At 37.6% G+C, this 20,577-nt stretch overlaps 1 protein-coding gene across 5 annotated transcripts in view; it reads right to left on the reverse strand.

The window, feature by feature from the left end:
- Nucleotides 1-19,137, reverse strand: part of HACE1 (HECT domain and ankyrin repeat containing E3 ubiquitin protein ligase 1) — a 49,471-nt gene extending 30,334 nt beyond the window's left edge. For 2 of the 5 annotated variants that reach the window (XM_030945029.1, XM_030945030.1), the window contains exons 1-10: nt 18,950-19,137; nt 14,379-14,433; nt 13,232-13,321; nt 11,299-11,403; nt 9,514-9,589; nt 9,078-9,209; nt 8,128-8,210; nt 5,768-5,864; nt 3,039-3,140; nt 1,711-1,817 (exon numbers count right to left, since the gene is read on the reverse strand). In XM_030945029.1, coding sequence (XP_030800889.1) covers nt 1,711-1,817; nt 3,039-3,140; nt 5,768-5,864; nt 8,128-8,210; nt 9,078-9,209; nt 9,514-9,589; nt 11,299-11,403; nt 13,232-13,321; nt 14,379-14,433; nt 18,950-19,025 — 923 coding nt within the window. In that variant the 5' untranslated portion in view covers nt 19,026-19,137. Of the gene's footprint in view, nt 1-1,710; nt 1,818-3,038; nt 3,141-5,767; nt 5,865-8,127; nt 8,211-9,077; nt 9,210-9,513; nt 9,590-11,298; nt 11,404-13,163; nt 13,322-14,378; nt 14,434-18,949 lie in introns of those variants that run through there. The other 3 variants (XM_030945031.1, XM_030945033.1, XM_030945034.1) reach the window with 2 other exon arrangements.
- Nucleotides 19,138-20,577: the final 1,440 nt, after the last annotated feature.

The following is a 20,577-nucleotide window of genomic DNA, read 5'->3' on the forward strand; positions in this document are numbered from 1 at the left end:
TTGCAAAACTGTATCTGTGAAACTGTCTTGGAATTGTTTTCTTTTGCTATCACATTTCTGTATTACAAAGTACCAAAGAGGAGCTGGCCAGTAAGAGTCCACAAAACACTCCAAGTACTGGCACGTCTGGAAATGAGTCCTCATCCAGTGCAATGCAACCCCTTGATCCTGTCTTCAGCCTCCACCAGCCCACCCAAACACAGCCATACAGGAGCACACAGAGGCTCAAATTCCGAGACAGTACAGGCACAGAGCTACAGTTTCTACAGCCACGCTGAGGGAGCATTGCTCAAATCAGAAGAGCAGTAACAGTAACAAATCAAATCTAAACGACAATCAGTTTCATTTACCTCTGAAGACACTGAAACAGAAGCAAATACCACCTCATATGATGAAATCCAACTACCACAACTTCCAATAATGTCCCTATACAGAGCAAGTTTGAAACCCTTTCCTGCACTATGGTTTTACACCCTACCACAATTTATTTGTGGGAGATCTATTGGCTCTAAGGAAGTCTGGAGACAAAAAGGAATGTGTTACAAGTTAAGCTGATACACACTGCAACAGCAGAAATTCTTCAGAAAGTTATCTTTGCAGCAACAAAATTTCATTAATGTCTACACACTTTAATCCCTTTAAACCCCAAAGTTTAAAGGGATTCAGACCTTTACATTAATTCATCAAAGTGAACAGTCACCAGCATAAGATTTATTAATGATGTAATGAATTTCCCACCATCATCCAGGAGTTCTGACCTGCTATCTACAAGCACCATTTAAATTTAATGTGACTAATGGGGAAGAAAAATAAAGTATCTAGGAGTAAGAATATGCTATTTATTTTCCATCTCACTGATGGCTCCTCGGACCCCAGCCCAAGTTAAAAAAAAGCTTCCCAAGTCATAATCCTCTACAACCTATGCTGACAGGTTTCTCTGATTACAGAACACTTTCAAAGCTCTCTTTGCCAAAATGCCATCTAAAACGTGTTAATAAGGAACTTCACTCATGCTTTCAGACCCTTGACTCTTTCAGTAAAGATTTTCTAGTAAAGCATAAAGGTTACACCAAAATCTGTTGGATGTTGAAAAGAGTAAGATGCTCCAACAAATTGCAGACAGTGTTTTGCACAAACTCAAACAGATGTCACAAAAACTAAGAAAGCATACCAGGTAAATATGCTTGCCTGTGTCATGCATCTCCTCAAGCTACTGCTGCTGAGACAGCACACTGATAGATGAAATTTTTTATCTCATATATATTAGTAGCCATGTAAGGCAACCAAAGCCAGCAAACATGAGACAAGTGTCTGAAGTAACAAAACTCTCCTCAAGCATACTAAGGAAGCATGTAGAAAAGTAAAAATGCGGAAGGGAAGAAAAAGTGAGAAGGATGAAGACCAAAAAAAAAATTACTTGATAGTTGTCTAAAAAGCTTCCCTTTCTAGGGCTGACATAGCCAAACTAACCAAACAAAAAGTACACTTCCCTGCAACTCAAGCTTCTAGGTACCAGCAGCTATACAAGGACACCAACTTTTTCTCTTGAAGTCTTTGTGAAGACAGTGCTCTAAATAGACATTATCATATAAATCAGATTTGAGATCCATCTACTCCAGCATGTGCTGAGCATCAGATAGTTTGAACTATTAAAACTATTAAGTGGCACTAACTGTGGGGTAGTTTATCAACCTGTGACCTCACACTTACCTGAGCAATTTGTGACCATTTGTTGTAGCAACTTCAGCAAGACTTGTCAAGATTTTAAGATACTGGCTTTCGCTCTGCTGAGACAAGTGTTCCAGAACCTGCCGCAACTGAAGGATTCAAACAAGAACAATTGCATTGTGTCAAGGAGCATCAGATCAACAATAATTTATCCATTATGTAGAACACCATCACCCAAGCATTATAATAATGTATATCTATACTGTACAACCTCTAATCTAGCCTCAGTTAACGTTTTATTATCATTTACAAAGATTACAGATGTGCAAAGGTACACATCCTAGTGTTGATGTATGTACTAGAGGGTATTTTTGTTACACTGTTTTAGTTCTTTCTCTTTTAATTTAAATCATCTATAGATTCTCCCCTCACACCTAACATAGACTTTGAGCATTCTCACCTGCATCACTTCACTCTGTAAAACTCAACCCTGTCTCAGAAATTTAAACACTGACTTGGAAATCTTTAGTGTTATAGTGGAAGTAATGGAGTTATAGAGAAAATGAAAACATCAAAAATCTAGCAAACTAAATTAAGTAAATTGGCAGCCAACATCTTACTAAATCTTTTTTTTTACAGTCTGTAAGGTTGTTTGCAGTCATTTTAAAACAACTAATGTATTAAAAACCCACAGCAAGCCAGATTTACAAGGGGGAAGAGGCATCCCATGCTTCATTTCCCTTACACAATTAAAAAACAAAACTTTTTTCCTTGACTTTTCTTTGCTTTAGATTGTACTACCCCACAATAACCAAAGAAGCAAGGTATAAGAGAACCATTAAAAAAGAAACTGAGTAGTTTCATCTACAGAAATAATAATCAAATGAAATTTTGGCTGCAATCTTTTACTCTAATTGTACAAGACAATTTCATACAGATGAGTGCTCATACCACAGAATTTTAAGTTAATTCCAGATGATTCAGCCTCAAGACACATCCTAGAATGGATGTCTGCAGATAATGACTAAAGGAAGGAAAATAGGCCCTGTTACACAAAGTAATTATATATATAGGATGCTCTAAGAACGCTCTGCCAGTACCTTTGTATTGAAGCTTGCCCTGTCTGTTCTTTAAACTGTCTAGATCACTTTACCAAATGTACAAAGCTAGAACACTAAATGAAAACAGATCCTACATTTAATTCCAAATTCTTGGCTTTAATATTATGTGAAGACTGCCCCTTTTCCATGAGGAAAGAAAGATACCTAGTAGTCAGCTACTGTGGTACTGACTGCCACTCATATTAAGCACAAAGCTCTCCTCCCCACACACAGAGATCCCTGGCTATAACACACAGAATCCCATATTACCATGTTTTCCCGCAGATCTTCATTCTGTGTCATTTGAATTATTGTCTGGAAAAGCCGAGGATGGTACTGTATTAAGACTTCACAAGTCTCTCCATAACCACCCTAAGAAAACATTTTAATTAAAAGAAACGTTAGAATTGAGAGTTAGACTATTACAGGCAATAATTTCTATTAAGGATAAGAATTTTGTTTTTTAATGCTGGAGAAATCCTATTCTAAAATAATTTGAAATTCAAAAAATGTAGCAAAGTTTGGTATCCCAAAATGTTTGGGAGAAGACAGAATCAATTTTTTCCAGTATACTGGTTCACATATATCCACTACCGTTTTTATGTTTTTTAAAACATTTTCCTACTTACCAAAATAAATGTACAGTTGAACAGTGCTTCAGCCAACAATCACCAGAGATTAAAAACAGTGCAATATTTCACTTCTCCTCCTCCTGCTGATATCTACTTACACCCAGAATCTAATATTTCAGAACAAACATTTTCTAAAGGTTCATAGGACACCTATCTGACTTGTTACAGGAAGAAATAGGACAAACCCATGAAAGGGTTACTTAACTTTAAAATTAATACACAAGTATAATTCCTTAGAATGTGCCTTGGACTAACTTCCCACCCTTTTGAGAAAAAATGTTTTCTGGAAAGAAAATAACTTGATTTTGTGATTTATTTGTATCAAATCTTATTTAACACAGCTGCATTTTTAAGCAGACATCTAACACCTGAATATGCATGAACTTCTACTCTGGGAAGATGACCATATAATGTATTAACTGCTGCAACTTCAGGGACTCCTCTGTGAATGACAGTTGACATTATCTCAGTGAAAACCCTACATTAAAAAGATTAATTTAATTGTTTCTGGTACGAAGAAATTAAGTTTTAAGAAATTAAGTTTATTTTAAAAATAAACCCACCCAGATTCTGTAAAAATTAACGAAAGTCAAATCTTCAAGATCAAGGTAATGTTTGCAAGAAGTGTATGAGTCTATAATTTCAGCCTGCTGAAAGCATGTGGTTGTTTGACAAACAAACTTTTAAGCATAGAATAAAACTCAAAAGTAAAAAGAAAGAAAACATACTGTTTTCTCCTTTCTTACTTGGCATCATGAACTTGTATACTGCATGATCTTGAACACAGTAAGATCATCACTACAAAGAAACACCAGGTGTCACTACTCACACCTAAATAAAGTTAACGTAAGTTTTATGTGTAAAACACTGCCCTAGGGATTGCAAAACTGGAGACTGAAGCAGAAACTCAAAACATTAATCATAAAAAATAATAACTCTACCATTAAGCACACACTGGTAAAGAATCATTTAGGTTGGAAAATACCTTTAAGACCATCAAGACCAAACATCAGCCTGGCACCACCCCTACCTATGCTACTTAACCACATCCTCAAGTGCCATATCCACCATTTCTTTTAACATTTTCAGGGGTGGAGACTCCACCACTTCCCTGGGCAGTCTTCTTCAATGCTTTACAGCCCTTTCCATGAAGAAATTATTCCTAATATCCAATCTAAACCTCTCCTGCCATATACTGTCTTACAGGACTGCGGCTGCAGAAGACCTTGAAACTGATCAGACTCCATGTGGCTTTATGTAATGATAAGTCATTCTGCCATAGCAAAGAAAAAAAAATCTGACTGAGTTTCACAATCAAGTCAGCAGTGAGATAGTATTGTGATCTGGCACCTCTCAGTAACCAGAGCTGAGGACTTACTTGGTTTCTTATACGCAAAAAGAAATACTGTAAATAACCTAATTGGAACAAGGTCTTACACTGATAGTCTATGAAATAAAGCTTTCAGAGTTAAACACTCCAAAAATATCCCACAGATATCCTGCACATACACACAACTATTTCAAGTCCAAGTCTTAAGCACATGAGGACACCTCAGAAATTAAATACCTTGAGGCTGAAATAGTCTGAAAATACAGAAAAACAATTGAAAATTTCAATTTTATCCTGACAAACTAATGACACGTACAAAGGTAGCATGATGTCCACTCACTCCAGGGACTTATTTTTTTCAGCTTTCAGTTCAGTTTTCTAGTCTGATTACTAGCAAAAGTTCAAGGGCTTCCATTCAATAGTGTTATTTACCCATTGACCTGCAACTGATCTGACAGAAAAAAGTGTAAGTGTTCACAAACCAGAAAAAGTCACTTTAGGAAGTAGTACAAGCAGTAGATGATGAGGAAATTGTTTTGCAGTTGAAAATGTCACATTACTTGAAAATATGTAAGAATTTTGTTCCTCATCCAGATATAGAAATATCTCTGAAAAGTAAGAGCCATCATCATGTAAGTTTTGTTTGTTTTTAATAGCAACATCTCCTCAAGAGAAAAGAAATCTATTATTTGAGATTTTAAAAAATCACTCCTTTCTGCATTCCTTTACTTCTTACTTGTTAACACGTAAGCACCTAAATGGTGTACTACCATTATACCACGGATTCCAAAACTTTCTAGTCAAATGGAGTTCTGGAAACTCTTTCTCATGATTCTTGCATCTGACTTATGCAAAGGGTAGAAATTATGAACCTGCCTGTAGGATCAATTTCATTATTAAAAAATTATGTTTTGCACTTGTTTTGCCAAAGGACTACCATCTTCCAGAGGCCTTAGAAATAAGAAAAGGTAATAATGATCAGGTGACACTGTAGTAAGTCAGAGAAATTCACTGAAAAAGTGTTGCTAACTTAATACCTGTACACAGAGATCCAGTGGAGTAACACCGTTCTTGTCTGGTAAATATTTGGCTCCTCTCATCAAAAGAATTTGTGCAGTGTCTCTCTGACCATGGCTATTCAAAAGAGAAGAAAGACAGTTAATAGAGCATTTATGATCTGAGTCATAAGTCTGTCTTTATTGCATCTAACAAACAAAACCAACATAAGCTAGAAGAAAATAGTTACTGCAAAAGAACAGTGCAAAATTCAGGCTATTTATGAAGTCAGAGTCACTCTCATCATTCAGAAATGATTCATCTTAGCCTCGCCTCAAATATTTATGAGCTGTATTTCCTGCAAAAAGAGAGCTTTTTCTCAATTTACATCCTAATTTACTTCACAGAGGAAGTTATCTTTGCCAAGTTCTTTGCTCACTTCTACCATATTTGGGGGAAAACAATCTACTTGTGCTTTAACCATCAATAAAATATCAGCAAGATATATTTATTGATAATTCCTTTTTTTGTACAAGAGATAATTCATTTTTTGTACAAGAGATAAACACATCACTCAAATGGCTCTAATTTCTATATATAAATGTCTTGCATAGCTTCTAGAAGTGATGAGTTTTACTTCTGCATTCACAGTCTATTCATTAATCTGCTTATAGGTTGTATAGGACCCCTAGTTCTCTTGAGTTAAAAATTTCCCAACATGCCAGCATTGCCTAGAAAACAGAAAAACCGCTATTTATATCTCTCAACACTTTCCCAAATCCTTTCTTCTGAAAAAAATGAGAAATTGAGTACCAGTGATTTACTTCATTAAAAACACATGGAACGATTACTTGAATATTGCCTTCACCAGCATTAAGTGCATATACTGCCAAACATAACAGAGACGTGTGTAAAGCACGAAATGAAAGACTGATAAAAAAGACGTAGCAATTAGGGTCATAGATACAAGCTTTTTCAGTGACATTTTATTCCTCAAGCTAGTTTGCAGTACATCCTTTACACCAATGGATATGAGTATTTGGCATCCTGGAACATACAAGAGGCTGCCTGCATCCTCAGCCTGATAGGTACAGCCTCTCAGTTCAGATAGGGCACAGGTAAAGTGACAACTAACAGCAAGAGGGGCAAGAGGTAGCTTCACTGATCTCTCAATAACTCACAGATGAGTTCTCCTCAGTCCTGTCCTTCCAGCCCAGGAAGCCAACAGGTTAATCTAATGTACCAGACTTTGTCCCAATGCAAACAAACATTAAAGGTCAGAAAGGAGATAAGACTAATGGCCTACTTGCAGCATCTTCGCTGTAATTCTCTAGACTAAGTGCATAACCCAACACACTGACAAAACAAGTGCTTCAGACTCAGACTTTGAATACCGATACCCTTCCTGCAGCTACCACCTGCCACTGCTACCACATCCTGCCCTCCCTGTCATCAGGAACCTACACCCTTTCTTTCCAGGTTTCCTGTAGTACACACCCTGTTCATTCTACCCTGCCAGATGCTCCAGTCGGTAATTTCTAAAGAATATGACTCCCGTACTTGCCACATTCCCTTCTTGTGAAAAACCTCCAAGCCAAGACAAGCTGCTTACTTCTTTTAAAGTGTGTACAAATACCAGTCCCTAAATCAATGACCAAGGCTGGCAGCTATTTATTCTCCACTTCCCTTCTTCTTAACTGCCACAAGTCAACATACACAAGTCAACACTCCAGAGACCACAGCTCCCAGAATGTAACTCTTAGCAGACCAGCAGGTCATCCATTTCTACTTTTGCTTATAGTAACAGTTAATCTTATGTGAACCATTTAACCTGTAATCAAAGCACAGGGATTGCAAAAATTGTCAATGTTCTAACAAATAGCAGAAATGCTCTAATTAAAACAAAAGATCATTTATCATGTGTGTTAATTTTGAAATATAACTACGAAGAAAACATAACTGATCAAAGTAGCAATGTCATTTTAATTCAATATTGTAACTTTGACACATATATGTACATTTCATGTATACTGTAATACCATACTGTACATTCAGGAATAGCCAAACTTGCCTTATAAAAGGCTCTGGTTTTAGTGTACTCAAAATAATCTAAGTTGGCAGAATTCATTTTTTCAGAAAAGCATTCAGCAGTCGCCAATTCATGATGTGCTAGAACATGTACAGGTATGTGTTTAACATGTCTGTTAGAAAGAGGTACATAAGCCTGCAGAACGAACCTAAGTATTTAGAAAAGACACTAAACCACACTAAAAAATTAGACAAAATTAAACACCAGTCAGCTTTTATATTTCCTATATTTTGTAATTTCTAATTAGTTATTGCAAAAGCAGAAAAAGTATTTCACTTTTAGGCCAGTATTCGAAAGTGAAAAGTATATAACCTGCAAGCAAAATAAAGCGGAGTTGCCCCAGAAACGTTTGGCCTGTTTATGTCTGCGCCGCTGTCCAGCAAGCACTGCACCGTCTACAAGAGAACAAAACATCACCTTTAGAAAAAGAGCAGTGGAAAACCCTACTGGCTTGCAAATATTTAATGCATGTCGAAAATATGAAAACACTGACCAGACTCTCAAACAACTTTTGTTATATTTCAGTCACATAAATTTGCTATATTTATAGGTAACTGTTTTTCAGAATTTGGCCTTCCAAAATCCAGGACTGACAAGGACAACAGAAAGGATCTAGACAGAATTACAATTTATTCTTTTTAGTAGTAAATAGTTCTAGCAGCAATCTGTGTAACTCTATAGGGCTCTAATGCAGTTCAAGTAAAGTAATCAAACTTATACTCTGAATATAAATAGTCACCCCTAACACAAGGCCAGACATAAAAATTATTCACACAGATCAATAATGGAAGATTTTATTTGAACTTGTTTACTTCTAAAGTTAAACTGTAACTGATCCAACTCTGTTTTCATTTTTTATTCACAGTAAGTTAATATTTCAGATTTCAAAATCACATAATAGCTTACACAATTATGAATTAAACATATTCTGAAAAATAAGGCAAAACATTTTCAAACATTTAAAATTACATTAAAAACTTGATATTAACAAGCCAATAACAGCACTGCAGAAGAGCTGAACAGTATACAGTAAGTCATCTCAACTCCCATAGGCACTGAGATCAATTAGCTCCACAAGAATAAATAAGTTGCTCCCAAAGAAGTGCATGCAGTCAATACTAAGACACACAACAGCATTCTTCATACTTGTAGCCATTATCATGTGCATTACTACTCTGAAGTTTATAAAAAAGCCACAACAACTTTGAGGCATTACCAAGTTCTTCACAGATCAATTGTGTTCATACAGTTTAGAAACTTACTGTCTTGTGTCCATTTTGACAAGCTACATGAAGGGCTGTCTGTCCCATTGCATCTTCAACATCTACATTACTGACATGCTGAACAAGATCATGAAGCAATTCTGTTCGTCCATTGACAGCCAACCAATGAATCTAAGCACAAAATGATGATACATGTGTTTCCTTTAGCAATGATACATATATATCCCATAAAAATATTTCAAATCTGGCTGTATTATTGTCAACACTTTCACAAAGAGAAAATTTGCATAATATTAGGAGAAGCTTTGAACAATACAATCATATGCTTGGGTATTTTGATCACATCTTTTGATTCTTGATGGCACTGGATGCACAGCAGTTTGGTTTTATGTGTAAGATGGCAAAAGCTTAAAAACCAAGAATCTCCAAATTCTTCATTCATTTTATGAATATCGTGATAACTAATAGCACTTACTGCAGTCAAGCCTTCATTATTACAAATGTTGACATCTGCACTGTATTCCAACAGCTTGCTCATACATTTTTTCTGGCTGTAAGCAAAAGAATACATTAAAATCCAGTCAAGGAAAATCACTTACAAAGACTAAATATCTTATTAGAGCTCCACTCACTCTAATTTACCATTTTTCTAAGCATAACAGGTGGTTCCAATTTATAAGGAGTACAGTACTGAGCATGTGAAAGAGAGAACTGATCTTCACAGAGACTCAGACAGTGCAAGGGTAGCAAACAACAACATAGGGCTAAAATCATAGCTGCTTTGTGGAAAGTGCAGAAGCACTTAACCACTACTCTAACAGTTTCAGCCCTGCATGAACCACCATTTCAAGACAAAAAGCCAGAGTTCAGCTAATAGAAGTCCATGAAGTTCACCGTTGCCTGTACATGTCAGTGGACATGTTTACAGTACACCACTAAATCATTACTTAATGAGACAGTCATTGTAAAACTATGCAAATCCTTGTTAAACACAAGCACTTTCTTAATAAAAGTAGAGGTATTTTCTCTTAATTCATGTTTTGTTTGGTTTTTTAACATTTTTAATGCTCTAAGTGCTTTACCTTTACAAATTTATTTTGCTTTTCCCTTTTATTTGGTACCTTTCACACCTTTCATATACCCCCTTTCCACATAACTGTCTCCTCAGTGTATTTCTGCATTCATCATAAACCATTTGCCTGCTTCTTTCCCCTCCTACAAATAGACCTCACACATACCCAGAAGCCACTAAGCACTACCACCTCCTCACCTGAAGTACCAGCTGTGATACAATTCAGTTATTGTATCACACACATGCCCTAAAAAGAAAAAAGAGAATATTACCTTCACAGCTGGATGTTTTCACATACTACAGTTCCAGAAGTAGGATCTTAAAAAGGTACTTGCTCACTGGTTTAGAGTTCTTTCTCTTCCTCTCTCCTAACACTGTGCCAACTTTGTATTCCTTTTCTTGCAGGAAAATTTTTCTTAGAGACACTATCTCAGAAAAATCAGAAGTCTCTGACCCCCTCCAAGCCCTACAAAACCTTTTCTTACTCAGGTAACTGGAAGGTGAATGTATCTCTCATTCAATTACTGTTGTAAGAATCATTATGCCCCTGTGTCACAGACACATTTTATGAAAAATCCTTTCCTTAGAATTTTTTCTCCTGAGAAGCTGAGAGGCCTCAAGAAGAAACAATAATTGTAAACAATAATTATCTGCTGCTGTGGAATGCAACAGGTGCATCTTTGATTGGTCTCATGTGGTTGTTTCTAATTAATGGCCAAACACAGTCCATATATCTTGGACTGTGTGGTCAGTCACAAGATTTTATTATCATTGCATTTCCATTCTTTTCCTTTCCTTTCAAGCCTTCTGATGAAATCCTTTCTTCTACTCTTTTAGTAGGTTTTAATATAATATATATCATAAAATAATAAACCAGCCTTCTGAAACATGGAGTCAACATTCTCATCTCTTCCCTGGTCCTGGGACCCCTGCGAACACCACTACATCCCTGACTAACAGAAAACACTAAAATGACTGGTACTGGAATTGGTATTTCAGACATGACTTACTATTTATAAAATATTACTCTGTGAATACTCAAAATAAGGATTTTAACCTCCATGGTCTCGATTTTCAAAAGTGAAAACCAAAGGCCTTTTTTTAACTATGCAAAAATATTACAGAACATGCTAGCTCAAATGCATTATGTAAAAATTTTTCAAGAGTTTAAGGATTTTAAAAACTTACCCATTCCTTGCTGCTAAATGGAGTGGAGTACATCCTGAGATGTCCTGATAGTTTGGATTTGCTCCTTTTTTTAATAATAGAACAAGGCATTCAACTGATCCACAGCTAAGAAGAAAACAAGAAAGGGAAAAACTGTAACAAGAATATTTACAAATCAATATTGGCATAAAGACAACAGCAATATTATGTACAGATCACACTCACTAGAACATCTTTACATAAAATTGTTTTACACTTCAGGCTACACAAAGCTAAAGCAAAGTCACTTAATGCAGTGAGAAGTGACCAAATATAACTGGTAGCAATGAACAGACACCAGTCTTCTCTTTGATTTTAATGACTTTAAAACACAACAGAGAATCTTTAGGACTGTTAATTCTTTAAACTATCAACTGTTTTAAAAATTTTGCTTTCAATTTCCTCTCACCTTCCTCATCCCTAGTTTATTAACAGGACTGAATTTTCCATTAAAGATTTTGGGGTTTGTTATGCTCCTGTGTCTGGAAGTTATGTTCAGAAGTTTGAATATCAGGAAAATTCTAAAACTTGTACAAATATTTATTTGCTAATAAAAATATTTATTTGCTATCAATTTTGAACCTGTCATAAAGAGCTGAACTCTTTTACTTTACACAATATAGCAGCTCTTCAGGATAACCAATGTCACTAAGAGGACAGAAACTCTGCATTACATATTTATCTTGCTCCTGAACTCTTTAAGAGGAAAAGCTGATTGAAAAGATAAACAGAGTAGTTTTGTATCTGTTGCAACCAGCTAATCAATTTTTACAGATCTTCCCAACATAAGAACTGCTACACAACAACCCAAAGAAACTGAAGACTAACTGTACAATATGTTGCAAAACCAGCAGCTTGATGACCCCTTTGTGACCCAATAACTAAGTCAAGATAAAAGACAATCCAGAAACTAAGTGTAACACACCTTCTTCTATCTTTAGAATCAGGAAGTATAGTGTATTTTCAAATATAATTCTAAAGGATATGCTAAATATTTGCTTGCATTTTTGTAAGTACTTCCTTAAGTAAATTTTATATAAGCATTATGTAATTAGATGAAATAGTTGGGAAAGCGCTATTTTTAATAGTCTGTTTGAGAAGCTGGAATTTCCACCTTTATTGTGACCAAATACTGCTATATATATGCAATACTACTACTATTTCCTTTTTTTGCTTTTTGCACTTTTTTAACCGTTTAAATGTAAGAACTTTCAATATATTTAAAAGGGGAGATAAATACAGGGCATTCATTCATCAGTTTAAAGTTTAGTTTCCTGAAAAGCCATGCCAAAAACTATCTGGTTAATTTCTATTTATATGATGGTAACCTGTCTGTTTCTTGGCAGAGTTACATATAAAATGGAGTCATCCCATTGAAGAGCTATACAAACAGTAAATAATGTAGATCAAAATTTGCACTGAAGCCCTCTATCCAGGATACAAAATGTATTAGAAGTGAGCTCCTGAGTTATATTCCCTTCAGTTACAGTCACATGAAGTACTTTGGAACAGCTGCTTCCCAACAAACACCCAAACACTTCCCACTGTTTTAGAATACCTCAAAAACAATCAGCACCTGCCAATGAGAGTTCTCTGCCTCTACAAAGGCAAGAGTAACCCAGCTATACAGGATGCACATCATGGCTGCATCTCTTTAAAAGACTTGAGATTTCACAGAAAGGTAAAAAAGTATCTAGCCAGACTTCCTTCACTGGAATTTGGAGAGCCATTTGATACCATGTGTAAAATCCTCTTTATGAGGCAAGCACATTACTAGGCAGAACAAACAAGATACAAAAAGTGTGAAAACAAAATGTTAACTGACACTATAGAGTTTTCCAGCTTACATTGGTGCCTTAGATTTGTGGCAATATTTTCATTGTTAACTTCTGGACTGGACTCAAGTAAGTCTTACTTTGCTGCAATATGAAGCAAACTTCTCTTCACACGTCCAAAGGCATAATTCACATCAAATTTTGAATTTGACAGCAGCTCTGAGACAGACCTTCAAATAGAAAAATAATTTTTTAATTTTAAAAATAGCTCACAGTATTCAAGCAAAGTTCATACTCTAAGTTGTACACAAGTACTCTATTTCTTATTTAATCATTATTTCTTTTCCATACAACTAATTACTAAGAGATCACATAGTTTTTAAGCATTTGCTGATTAAGAATTCTTTCCACTTCTTACTGTACATAAAAAATGAACTGCGACACTGGGAAACTGTTTCAAACTAGTAAGTATGTAAACTAGTAAGAATTAGACCAAACAACCAAATCATTTCTTTACAAATACGAAAAACAAGCATTTCAATAGCTTTGGTTTAAACAAAATATAAATTCCCATTTCCCCCCTTATCACAATCATCCCAACCATATACCCAACAGTTTTCCCAAACATAGGCAAAGTTCAGAGGGAAGACTGGTATGTGAAATCATGATGATGAAGTAGAAGGATACAAGATCAGGATAAAAAATTTAAATAGGACCTTTCAACTTCCAGTAATGGGCTGATGTAAAACCCTTGCATGGGATCTCAAAATGCAACACAGCAGAACAAATGTTTATCCTGGCTGAACAGCAGCTCTCTCTCGCAGTAAGAGTTACTGCCTGCTTCCCTACAAAATTCCTGGGAAGGAAGCACCACTTAGCTGGCATTATACAGCCTCCAGGTTCCAAGCACTTTGAGGACAACTCAGTAAAAGAAACAGCTGCTCACCTGAGGAATTCCAGATGTCTAATGAGACTAAGAGCTTCTATGTCATCCATAAATAAACACTCAGAATTAAGACACAGTTACAAAACAACACTTTTTTTCTTATCCTAGGACAATTTTCCCATGTGCCTCAACAGAACAAATCCCAGTTCCGGTGTATGGCATAAATCAATGCAGGTAAAATTAAGCTGGAATGCACACAGTCAGTGACTAACTTCAAATTAGAACACAAGTCAGCAATTCAGCAGCTGGACTTCTGGGAGTGCTTTAGGAGCTATGACTTCAGCAAACAGGCTGGGTTTTTCAGACCTTAAAAAAAAAGGTAAATTTAAAGAAGCTCTCACCTGTGCTGGTCAGCCATAACCATTGGCATCAGTGTATAGACAGCAGTTTCATTATCTGGGAAGAAATTTAATTACTCTGTTACCATAAAGACATATTTTATGTAAAATAAATGTATCTAGCAACACTTATTTACATTTTCAAGTGTCCACTTGAAATAGATTTTTTTTTACACAGATTCTACATATACAAAGTTTCATTAAAAATAAAAAGCCATCACACTTATTTAGATAAAAGAGAGAATTAACAGAATTGTAATATATGAAATTTCAATGTGGCTTTTTTTCTTTTACAAAGTAAAAAATACAGAATTTTCAGTGGAGTGTCAATTTCGTTGCATTGACAATTCTGTTCACTAAATCCAAGCTTTTAAGAGATGTGCATTAAAAAAAACCCAAACCAAACAAAAACACTTAACTATTTAATTTTAAAAAGAAGGAAGTTTCCTGTCTTCCAAGGTGACTTCCATAGTCCTGTGACTATGATTTTGTAGTAGTGACTTTTTAAAATTACTTCATAACCATTCCATTTTGTCTCTATACTTGAATACCTGAGTGCAATAAGTTTCATTTTACTTTTTAATCTCTAATCAGTTTCATATTTCACACTTGAAGGCAACAAAAAAAGGCCAGAAGACAAAAATCCATGCCACTGGTGGGAACACACTGACATTCAGCCACACAGACTCTCTCATCACTACTGCTGCAAATCCCAGCACTCTGCATGGCTGTGATGAGCCTGTTTGGTCACTTACAGACTTCCTGAAATAAAATACTATTTTTAGAAGATTGATTTGACAAAACTTAAAATCTTTTAACATATAATAATTATGAATGGTTTTAATGCACATTAATTTTTTCTTTTATTATGGACAATTATTGTAATTATTCCCTTCAACAAGCTACCCATTTTTGAGAGTACAATCTCCACAGATTGTTCATGTAGATACCAACTCATGACAGGAGGGGCTATGCTTTCTGAGAAGCCAGGTTTATGGTTTCAGGATATGGAAATACTGTTCTCAAAAAATTTTTATTTTCAAGTTTTTCCTCATCACCTTCCTTGATCCAAACTTACAAAGCAACCAGAACAGGAAGAATTAAAACAAGCATAGTATCTTGTGTCTTTTACATACCATGCTCTACATATTCACTACTTCCACTAGGTAGGCAAGGTGGCATTTACTGAATTTTAAATAAAGCTTCTTCAGAATTATGAAGTGGAATCCAGGAAGTTGTTATCATGCTGCAGCTATGCTATTTGTTGTTATTATTGTTTTACGCTGCTCCAAGATTACTGCTGCTATCAGCTAGTTGAAGTTGTGTGTCCCTAGCTAACAAAAGAAAGCAGCAATGCTTCTTTCCAACAATCTATTATTATTAACTTTGAACACTGGACAGAGATAAGCCAAATTCAAATCACATTTCATCAGCTATAAAAACTTTAAAACAAAAATTTAAAAAATCAACATTGCTTATAGAAAACACATGGTGCAAGAGACACAAGCCTCTTAAAACACCAAATTATGATTAAACGTTGCAGAGAGCCACCAACCATCACCAAGCTCAAGTCTGAACTCTCTACAAATTGCCTCTTATGGCAGAGTTCTGTGAGCATCAGAAAACTCCAACACACACCCCTAGAATTTGACTGCTGGGGAAAGAACAAGCTGGAGGGAAGAGAGAAAGAATCCTGAAACAAAATTAAATAGATGCTAAATAAATATCAATTGTGAAAAATATTTGAGCATTTTTCCAAAATCTATCCATGATTAGCTCCAAGTATACACAAACTAAAAAAAAAAAATCTCCAGCTCTGTTTCAAAGAGCTCTGGGCAGGAAGATAAAGCTTTCCAAATAAAACAAGAAACCAAACTTAAGAACATCAACTAAATTTAAACATTACATTCTTATGTATTTCCACAATCAGGCCCTATACAAGACATCAAAAAATGGTGAAAAAAACTTTAAAATATATCAGCACACTTAATTGAAATGCTTAATATTGATTCTAACTACATTTAACTATATTGCAAGTGCAGTGATCTAGAAAAAGTCAATAGTTAAATACAAGTGTAGCTGGGCCACAATAGGCATTTATGGCACAGTTACAAAACCAAGCTTTTTGTTATTCTGTTAACAGAAATTACACTGTGGAGCACATGCAGATTTTCCCAGAGTTTTTCTGTAAGAATTAAGAGGGTGTGGGACTAAAGAGCTTTTTATGTCTACCATTGGTGATTATTTTCTCTAGTAATAAAAAAAAGCTCCAAATGACACAAACTACATGACAGCAGGTAGAGAAAAAGCATTATACACCTCATGGACTCACCAAACTTATTTGCTTGTTTTTCAAATCTTGATTATATGAAGACAAAAAAAAGGCACACCAAACATAGTGTCACAGCTTTGAGCTGCAAGACCTAGTTTTCAGGCACTGAGCCTTAATAGTAGCATCCAGAAATTTGTGTCCAGCTCTCAAGTGTCCACAAAACAATTCCTGAAGGATACTTTGGGAGAGTGATTAAAAAAAAGTTCTGCTTGCAAGCTCAGGGTATTCACTGGCACTGGACTCAGGTCTTAAGACTTGCTTTAAGAAAAAAAACCACTTGAAATTCATAATCTTGAAATTCAGAATCCTGCCCTGGCAAGACACACTGACTACTTTATTTCCACAGAGATACCGTCGTGAAGTTGGCAGAGATCACAATCTCAAAGTGTCAGCACTGTGCACATAATACCCTGGTGGCTATGGCACATGCAGTGGAAGTTTAATACTTCCATTTATTGGGATTTATTGCCTTCTTCAGCATAAGTAAACTCAAACATACATCTCCATCTCCTGAGAGACAATGATGATTCTCACTTTAAGAATGGAGGGGTAAACTCCCTGTATCCCTGTATAGAGGTAAACTCCTATGTATCTTTCAAATTAAATGTCAAATTAAAGTTATTCAAATACAGTGGGGGTAAAGAGGGAGGAGTCATAATTCACGAGGCCAGACACAGCACACAACAAGCCGCCAAACTACATATTATCCTACACCAGTGTGGAATATTCCAAGCTGATCCTGTCAGTACATGTTTGGAACAACATACTACAAGCCAAACCTGCTTCTCAAGAAGAGTTTGGGCAGACCTGCACGAACCTAAGGAACACCAAGGTCAAGAAAGAAGATACCTAACGAGCTAAGATGGACCCAAAGCTGGATGGCCATTGAACAGAGACCTTCTTGCAACGCAGTTTGAGACTTCAGTGTGGAAAGCTTTAAGCCCATTTATCTCTTTATATCAGTCTCACTGATTTGTTTCATGCAATTCCTAAGGAATGCATAGAACTCACACTCCCTCTGCACTACAGGATGATAGACGTACTTGCTCCAAAGGTCTCAGGGCTTGCACTTCCACTACAGGATGACAGAAGCACTTGTTCCAAAGGTCTCAAGGCCTGCACTTGCACTGCCATTCCACAGACATAACTACCTACAAAGTGTAAGATGAAAATGCCCAAGATGTGAAGAAAACAGAAAAAATTCAGAATCAATTTGCCTACATTAGTACTGAAGTAAATTTAAAGCAGCTCCAACTGACACAGGTTGTGCAAAGTGTTATTCATATTAGCATCTTCAATCAGTTAAACTGGTGCTACTCCATTATTTCTGTAAGTCTAAGCTTAAGTTAATAGTATTACATCAATTTTCACTGCTGCCATTCAAAGGCTTACAAGCAGCAGCAAAATCTGCCTGAAACTTGCCTGTCGAGTGAAATTTATGAGCAACTACACTGCAAGACACTGGAACTGTGACAGGTGGCAATAAGCAAAGGGTGTAGTAGCACAGTTCAGCAGGACACCAGGAAGTCCCAACAGGGAATGCACAGAGAAAAGAGAGTATTACTCCCTCTCCTCCACCACTGGAGATGAAAGCTGGCAGACAGGCAGCCAAGGACTCATCCATTAAAGTAAACACTGAAGAAAGCACAGTGACCGCATATGACTCACAAGAACAGGAATTCTGCACGTCCAAGAGCTTTACAGTTAGTCCTCCCAAAAACTGGACCTGGCCGGAACAACAAACCACTTGCCATAAGAGCCTGAAGCTCTGCTTTCAAACCCTCCTGATATGGGGGACCAGCACCCATGTGGTTTAGAGCCAAAAAAAGATTAGGCTGTGACCGGTGACAGTGACTTACAAAATTCAGCACCACTAAAAGACAAAAAAACAACAAACCAAAAAAAAACCCATGAAGACTTTTCATCACTACTCTGTCATCGACGAGGCACCTGGCGAAGGATTTAGCAGCGAATGCAGCCGGTGTCCGGCACCCCGGCCACCCGCCCGCCGGGCTCAGGGCGGCAGCCCCGGCAGATCGGATCCCCCGCGCCCGCCACGGAAGCAGCGGGGGAAGGAAGGAAGGGGAGCCGCTGTTGCTGTCAGCACCACAAACAAACAAACAGAGCCTGTCAGAGGCGGAGAGAGCCCGTTCCTATCCTCCCCAGCCGCCTCAACTCATCCCCGCCGGCCCGGGCGCGGAGGCCGCCTGGACCGACCGCTATGTCAGGGCCCCGCTCCTACCGTCCGGCAGCTCCACGGTGCGGGCGCGGCGCAGGGACCTGGTCAGCCGGTTGAGCTGCTCCATGGCTCTCTCCATCCTCGGAGCGGCAAGCCCGGAGCCGCGGACACCCCTCGCTGCCACCAGCCGCCTCACTCAGCCCATCGCGGCGCTGGCGGCGCCGAGGCCGCCCAGGCCGCCGCCACCCCGGGACGCTGCGCGCATGCGCGGGGCGGAGCTGGGGGCGGTGGCGAATTCCCTCAGTTTGCTTTTTCCCCGAGGAAGGAAAGGGGCGTGGGCGATGGATTTTCAAATGTCGTGGAAAATGGGTCTTTAAACGTCTGCTTGTTATAAATAAAAATAAAAATGTGATGCCTTTTGAAGCCGCCCCTGCCAAGGGATCCTGCCCGTGCGGGCTCATTTCCCCGGAGCACGGAAGGGAATGGGGCTGCAAACGCGCCTAAGCGGGACAGAATGACAGAACTGCTCAAGTTGGAAAAGACCTCTGAAATCATCGAGTCCGACCTATGACTGAACACCACCATGTCACCTAGACCGTGGCACCAAGTGCCACACTCAGTCTTTTCTTAAACACCTCCAGGGATGGTGATTCTGCCTCCTTCTTGGGCAGCCCATTCCAATGCCTCATCATCCTTTTTGTGAAGAACTTCGTCCTAATGTCCAGCCTAAACCTCCCCTGGAGCAGCTTAACACTATGTCCTATCATCCTGTCGCTGGTTACCTGGGTGAAGAGACCAATCCCACCTGGGTACAGCCTCCTTTTAGGTGATAAGGTCATCCCTGAGCCTCCTTTTCTCCAGGCCAGACAACCCCAGCTCCTTCAGCTGCTCCTCACAGGACTTGTGCTCCAGACCCTTCACCAGCTTCACTGCCCTTCTAGTGCCAGCACAAAATCTACAGACACTTGGAACTGTGCAAGGAAACAACTACAAGCTTGAGCCGGTCAATTCATTTCTTCCTCTAGGACAATAAAACGTGTTGTCAAGCATGAAGAAGCATTCAGTGTTGGGTATTTGGCTTTAATGATGCTTCAGGTGTTGATGCAATCTTGGCAAACCAGAGGAGTATGGGCTGCATAACAATGCTGTAAAGTGAGAATGAAAAAATTATGTAAAAATTGAATGTAAAGAAAACATACCCCAACAAGATTTTATTCATCAACTTCCAAATTCAAGAAGGTATATGGGACACCACAGGGATCTGTTGTGATCTGGTTCTGTGCAATGCTTCCGTTGTTTCATTCTGTAAAATGCTCCAATGACTCTGACTTGGAAAAATGAAGAAAAGCTATCTAAGATTTGAAAAAAGGTTCAGAAAGGACAACAAGGACAATCAAGAATCATAGGATAGTTTAAATTGGAATAGACTTTTAAAGGTCACCCATTCCAACCTCTCTGCAATGAACAGGGACATCTTCAACTAGATCAGGTTGCTCAAAGCACTGTCCAACCTGACCTTACACATTTGCAGGTTTGTGGCATCCACCTCTCTGGGCAACCTGTTCCAGCATTTCACTATTCTCATTGTAAAAATAATTTTTCTTATATCTAATCTAAGTCAACCCATGACTTAAACCATGACCCCTTGTTCTATTGCAAAAGGCTCTGTGAATTGGATTCCATGTAAGCAA

Source organism: Camarhynchus parvulus, chromosome 3 (assembly GCF_901933205.1).
Source record: "Camarhynchus parvulus chromosome 3, STF_HiC, whole genome shotgun sequence".
In the NCBI taxonomy this organism is placed as follows: domain Eukaryota; kingdom Metazoa; phylum Chordata; class Aves; order Passeriformes; family Thraupidae; genus Camarhynchus; species Camarhynchus parvulus.